Source organism: Triticum dicoccoides, chromosome 1A (genome assembly GCF_002162155.2).
Source record: "Triticum dicoccoides isolate Atlit2015 ecotype Zavitan chromosome 1A, WEW_v2.0, whole genome shotgun sequence".
NCBI classification, from domain to species: Eukaryota; Viridiplantae; Streptophyta; class Magnoliopsida; order Poales; family Poaceae; genus Triticum; species Triticum dicoccoides.
This window is the reverse complement of record NC_041380.1, coordinates 510,325,138-510,331,333: the sequence shown is the minus strand read 5'-3', so window position 1 is coordinate 510,331,333 and position 6,196 is coordinate 510,325,138. Positions and strand designations below refer to the sequence as shown.

At 54.1% G+C, this 6,196-nt stretch overlaps 2 protein-coding genes across 2 annotated transcripts in view; one reads left to right on the top strand and one right to left on the bottom strand.

Moving 5' to 3' along the window:
- Positions 1 to 1,722, bottom strand: part of LOC119283929 (serine/threonine-protein kinase STN8, chloroplastic-like) — a 4,078-nt gene extending 2,356 nt beyond the window's left edge. Inside the window, exons 1-2 of the mRNA XM_037563274.1 lie at positions 769 to 1,722; positions 485 to 658 (exon numbers count right to left, since the gene is read on the bottom strand). Coding sequence (XP_037419171.1) covers positions 485 to 658; positions 769 to 1,638 — 1,044 coding nt within the window. The 5' untranslated portion in view covers positions 1,639 to 1,722. The remainder of the gene's footprint in view (positions 1 to 484; positions 659 to 768) is intronic.
- Positions 1,723 to 3,642: 1,920 nt separating this feature from the next.
- LOC119311618 lies at positions 3,643 to 6,034 on the top strand. Its single transcript, XM_037587305.1, has 3 exons — positions 3,643 to 3,798; positions 4,298 to 4,498; positions 4,586 to 6,034. Exons 2-3 carry the CDS (start codon positions 4,381 to 4,383, stop codon positions 5,794 to 5,796), a joined length of 1,329 nt encoding a protein of 442 aa, XP_037443202.1. The 5' UTR covers positions 3,643 to 3,798; positions 4,298 to 4,380; the 3' UTR covers positions 5,797 to 6,034.
- The last annotated feature ends 162 nt before the right edge of the window (positions 6,035 to 6,196 follow it).

The following is a 6,196-nucleotide window of genomic DNA, read 5'->3' as shown; positions in this document are numbered from 1 at the left end:
GGGGGCTCGATTGCTGCAAGCCCATCGAATTTATATGTGGGACCAATTGTTGGCATGGAATCGCATGGCTTTTGTGCATTTACTGTGGATTGCTCCATTGGTGGTAGTCTTTGTTTTTTATCATTGTTTTTGTTTTTGAGATAGCTCACCTTGCCATTCGTGGTAGTCTACCATGAAGTCGAAGTCGCTAGTTAGGGCAATATATGTAACGGCAATGGCCCTGTCTACCTTGATGGATATTCTTCTTCTTCTTCATCTTAGCAGTGTCTGTTTGTGGTAGTCAGGTCGGCTAGTGGGTGCAATGTGCGTAGTCATGCTCCGAGACATGGATACAGTAACATATCACTTGGCAAACTATAATCTTTTTTTTTCTGGGCAAACTATAATCGTGCAGAGTGTAGCACTGTAGTCCAACAATATTGGAATAAAACTCCCCATTTTCCCTTTTAAAAAAATATTTTGCATTATTTATGAAGAAGCATACCTCAAACTTCCAGACGAGCCACTTGCCGCCCTTGACGAACTCCGACTTGGTCTTGTCGGCGACGAAGCTCCCCATGAAATCCGCGCACGACTCCGGCGCCGCCCTCGCCACCCGGTAGTTGAACCACTCCTCGTAGTCGCCGCACTCCTTGGCTCCAACCGTCCCCACTTTTATCTGCAAAATCAAAACACGCACCGCCGGTCCACCCATCAGATTCGTCGCCATTTTTGCTTGCAACCCCGGCGGAGCCGATCGAGCTAGCGTCGCTTCCAATCCACCCTCACCTTCTTGAGTATGACCTTCTCCTTGTACCGGTCGTCGAGCTGGAGCTTGGTCTTGGCCCTGCCGGCCCTCTCCTCGACGGCGGGGCCGCCCCTGGGCACCACGGCGCCGGAGAATACCACCCCGAACGACCCCTCCCCGATGCGCTCGCCCACCACGAAGTCGCTCATCTTGAGGCTCCGCCGCCCCAGCAGCGTGTCCAGCGCCTGCTGCAGCGGCGCCAACACGTACGTGTCCACCGCGCCGCTCAGCACCCCGGGCCGCGCCGTCAGGTACAGCCACGTCACCGCCACCACCCCGAACAGCGCCCACCGCTCCGCCTCGTTCATCCCCGCCGTCAGCTCCTCCATCCGGGACAGCGCGTCGTCCGCCACGCGCACCGCCGGGCTGGACGCGTCCAGGTTCAGCGCGGAGAGGAGCTCGTCCGGGATGGCGTCCACGGCCGCGCCCACGCCGTCCGTCGCCGAGTCCGGCAAGCTCGTCAGGACCCCTTCCGGGACGACGAGGGCCGCGTTGGCATTGGCCGATTCGCCGGCCAGAGGCGAGCTCAGGAGCCCGTCCGGGACAGCCGCGCCAATGGATGACGCGTCGCTGGCGGCCGGGTCGGACGAGTCCGCCTGCAGCGACCTCTTGAGCTCGGTGAAAAGGTCACCCCAGCCATCGGTGCCCGTGTCGCTGACCACGGTCGCCACCACCGGGTCGGGCCTTACCAGGTTCAGATTCAGCGCGCCGGTGAGGAGCTCGTCCCCCGCGCCGCCGTCGGTGGGCGCGGCACCGCACCTGGTCAGCCGGTGCCTGGCGCCGTGCGGGTGGAGCAGCGCATGGTACTTGTTGGCGAAGGTGGGCGGGGGCAGGAGGGAGGAGGAGGCCATGGAGAGGATGGCGCGCCTCTCATGGGAGGAGGTGGAGGCGCGCGTGTTTGAGAGGTGGAGGTGAGCAGGCTGAGGTGAGCCGAGCTGCGGCTGCGGAATGTGCTACGTGGCGGGCAGGGGCTTGCAGCCACGCGCGCGGATGGGATAACGATGGGCCGAGCGAGAAAACAATGGGCCAGCGAGTTATATCGGGCTTTGGCCCGAGGCCGATTCTCCATCCCCTTTCGAGCTTTTTTTTTCGAGAGCAGGCAAACCTCCCCTTGCGCGGAAGAAGATACGTGGGGACACTCGCTATTTGAACTAGACGATCTCCCGCACGTTGTTGCGGGATTATTTTGCAATATTTTTCTAAGATATTAATAATTTTATGGAAATAAGAATATTCGGAGAAATAATATGTGAGCTAAATCTAAAAATACATATGGTTTATTGTATTTGATTATTGTATTTTTGTAAAGTATTTATTAAATATATCATGCATGTTTGCACGTTGAAGTCAACCTTTTCCTATGACTCATTGAATGTTGAAGTGGGTCTTTTCTAATGCATGTTGCTTGATGAGGTGGCATGCTTGCATGTTAAGAGAAATAGGTTAGTGGGGGCCTAACTATTTAGATATAGAAGATGTCCCATGGCCAGATGTGTATGGGCTTTGGGGGACGAAGAAGTTTTGGAGCATGTGCTGTCAAACCGGTCTGAAGATGCTCGTGTATAGCTATTTTGGTTGTTTGAAACACTTAGGCCTCCTTTGATTTGGAGGAATTTCATAGGAATTCTAGAGGATAGGATTCTTATAAGTTTTTTTTCCTTTAGAGCCTTTGGTTCATAGGAATGGATTCCTATTCCTATATAGGATTGGTTCCTATCCTTCACATTTCATAGGAAAATAAAAATGAGCCTAGACTCAATGGAAAAATTCCTTTGATGTCAACCAAATGACATCTTGTTTCCTATTCCTACTCATAGGATTTGAGATACATGTCATCTCATTTCCTACAAGATTCCTATTACTACGATAATCCTATCCTATGAACCAAAAGAGGCCTAACCAGCAGGATCTCGCTCGTGTACTGATCACACTGTGGGCGATTTGGTGGGCGAGGAGACGAGCGATTCACCATGAAGAGTTCCAGAGCCCCTACCAACCATGTGTTTTATCAACAGATATCTACAGGACCTTGAAATCGCTGCTGCAAGAGAACCTACCAGGCCTTCACCACCTGCGCCAAGACAGAGAGTTCGCAAGTGGATTCCTCCTGGTGGAACAGCAGTAAAAATAAATGCAGATGGAGGTGTATCGCGGAATGGAAACAGGGGAGCAGCAGCCGCTGTTTGCAGAGATAGCAATGGACATTACCTAGGCGCCTCAGCCATCATCTTTGATGGCCTTGTGGACCCAGCCTGCTTGAAGACCTATGCATGCAATGAGGGGATGGCTCTTCCCCAAGACCTTGCCTTGAGGAATGTGGTGGTGGCGGCTGATTGCTTGGAGGTCATCAATGGTATCAATAAGGGGACATCTGCCACTTATGCCTCAATTCTGAACGAGATTCAGTATCGAAGGAATGATTTTGATGATGTTTGCTTCCGGTTTGAACCTCAGGAAGCTAATTACGAAGCTCATATGTTAGCAAAAGCAGCGTCCTCCCTAGATGTGGGACGACACTTGTGGCTAGGGTTAGTTCCGGATATTATCTATTTCCCTGAATTTTTGAACCTTGAATAAATTCTCTAGTTAACCTAAAAAAAAAAACCTCCCCTTGCGAGTTGCGATTGGACTTTTCAATTTCTTCTAGAGAAAAGATTGAACTTTTCAATTTTCGATTATTACTATAAAAAGGTCCTTTTTGCAAATTTAAAGCAGCTGAATGCTGTGTTCCAATTCCAACTACCAAATCATGGCCACTTCTTTCCACGTACGCCACCTACTAAAATAGCACTTCCTCGGAGTGCTGTATCTTTGCTGTCTCGAGGGAGGACGACTCTTTCTGGCTGGGCGCTCCTCCTCCTCCTCCTCCTCCTACTTCTTCTTCCCTGTGTCTTCACGTTTCAGAAATCCGTCCGCCCGCCATAGAGGCACCGTGCTATGTTATCACGGACAAGCCCGCGAAGAGGTGGGTAAACGGAGAAGCTCTGAAGAAGATTTTGACAACGGGAGAGGTGCGGTCTGCCTGTTCTTCATTTCCTGTCTTCGTTTGCTGCTCTCGAATCTAATAGTTCCATATTTCAGAACCTTCCTACTGTTTTGCATCAAATTTGTCCATGAATGGGCCTGACTCCTGAGCCTATGTCTCAACAATCCGATGCCATGTAATACTAGTTAGCTCGTCTCAATATCGAAAGTTCTTTCTTTTTTGTCTCTCCGTAAAGGTAGTCCAGGATCTACATCTGCATTCCGGATTACTACTAGTATATAGTTCTGACTTTGCTCTCTAAATGCCATTGATGAAGAAGCATCCTAGAATGACATGACCAATTCAATGACTTGCCGCTCAAGGCCTGTCATAAGCAGTTAACCTACTGGTTGACCTCTGGCCCTTGTGTCCAATGAAGCCTTTAGTTGAGCTTTTTTAAATTTTGACGAACCACTTGTTCAGGTTCGAAATGGACACCCCAACGTTCTTCCTAATTTTTGTCCAACTAATTCAATGAATCGTAGGTAGTAGCTGCTCTCCAACCATCGTCTAAGCTTCCAAGGACAGAAAACAACGTGCCGGACACGCGGCGGCGGCGGCGGCGACGATGCCGGCCGGGGGCGCGAAGACGCGGTTCGGCCGGTGCCCGTACTGCCGCGCCATGATCTGCCAGAGCACCAGCGCCGCCATCTACTACTGCACCAAATGCCGCACTCCGATCCGAGGTGCGCCGCATAATCACCGTGCGACACTATGCGCGCCGTCGAGTTCTGCTCTAATTTGCTTCGGTCCCGTTCTGCCTCTGTCCGCAGGCAAGAACACGGAGCCGACAGACGATGAAACGGACAACGCTCTGAGCAGTCTGGAGATCCTCTCGGCCGTCGACACAGAGTCGGTCTTCTCCGACGAGCTCGAGGGTTCCTCTACTACGCAGCCCTCGGTCATCGACGTCGACGGCGACCAACCTCCCTTCTCGTGCGGCTACAACTCCAACTCTGATGCCAACAGCCAGGGGATTGCGGCTGCTTCCTCGCCGTCGCCGCACAGAGGCTTCGGTTCACCACGGGCCGGCAAACCTCGGAGCAATAGCTGCCTACCTCGGGGCGTCGAAGACGGCCTCATTGGCTCGGATGGACAGGACGAGGTTCGAGTCGTTCGACCGGTGAACAGTCGCGTCGATGCGCTCCGGGCGTCGTCTCGGCGGACGAGGCGGGCGTCGAGCGCTTCCGACCCGAGCATTCTGCGCCGACGTGACTTCTCTGTCCCGGATCCCGAGGAGGCGCCGAGGAACGCGTCGTCCGGGCAGCAGCAGCTCCGGCAATCCGCGCTGAGCTCTAGGGAGCTCAGGACGTCTGCCAGCGTGTCCGCTGCCACGGCGTCGCCCCTGACGGACCCGGCGTTCCAAAGGGACCTGCTGCACGCGCTGGACAAGCTCCGCGGCATGATTGCCAGCATCGAGCTGCAGCCGCGGCAGGCGAGCGGCGGGAGCGGGGCCGTGACGCGGCGCGACTCTCGTTTGTTCCGGCGGCTGGAGTCGCGGCTCGCGGAGGAGCTTCCCGCCGACAGCGCGGCGGCACGTGGCCCGCGCCGGAACGGTTACTCGAGCGCTGGCTCCGCCTCGTGGTCGTCGTCGGCGTCGTCGTCCAGCGGACAGGGCGAGCGGCACGCAGCGAGGCCGCAGAGGAGGCGCCACTGCCTCCCGGTCCTGGGGGGCGCGCCGTTCGTCGTCTGCGGCGAGTGCTCGGAGCTTCTCCAGGCGCCCACGTCGGCGGTGCCGTCGCGGAGGAGGGGAAGCGTCAGGCTGCGGTGTGGCGGGTGCGAGAAAGTGCTCGAGGTGGCGCTTCCCGCGGTCGCGGGTACCGCTGGCCCCGCGCGCCGGACGAGCGGGGTGTCCGGCTCGGGTGAGCTGGAACGCGCGGCGAGCAGGAGCGGCGGTGCCGGTGCGCAGCAGGTGGCGTTGCTGCTGCACCGCGCGCTGGGGTACGACTCGATGAGCCAGCTTCTGCAGAGCCGGCGGTACTGAAGTGCTGAGAGATTTTGATTTTTGAGCGAGCTTTTTTACGGGTTCTTTTTCACTAATGGTTCCAAGGCAAATCTAGCACTTTTTTTTTTTGATCGTAAGGCAAATCTAGCACTTGGTACTGGTAACTGACCTTTGTGTGTTGTGGCTCAATTGTTACATGTACAAACGTGATTCTTCTGTTCTTTGGATGGCGCGTGAAAACAGATTGGCGTCACCACAAAGTCCAAGCTTTTTTAAGTCTCAGGCCTGATTTGGTTTGAAGGATTTTTATATAAAAAAGCATAGGATCAAAGATTCGGAGAGAAAAATAAATTATAGATGCATTCGGTTCGTAGGAAAAATACGCACGGGAATTTCGTAGAAATATTATTCATTTTTTTGTTTGGATGAATCTATACAC

Bases quoted from the DNA above. Each gene is read 5' to 3' on its own strand.
- LOC119311618 (XM_037587305.1), top strand. From the start codon at position 4,381: ATGCCGGCCGGGGGCGCGAAGACGCGGTTCGGCCGGTGCCCGTACTGC. The intron at 4,499-4,585 runs GTGCGCCGCATA...CTCTGTCCGCAG, and splicing joins ATGCCGCACTCCGATCCGAG to GCAAGAACACGGAGCCGACA.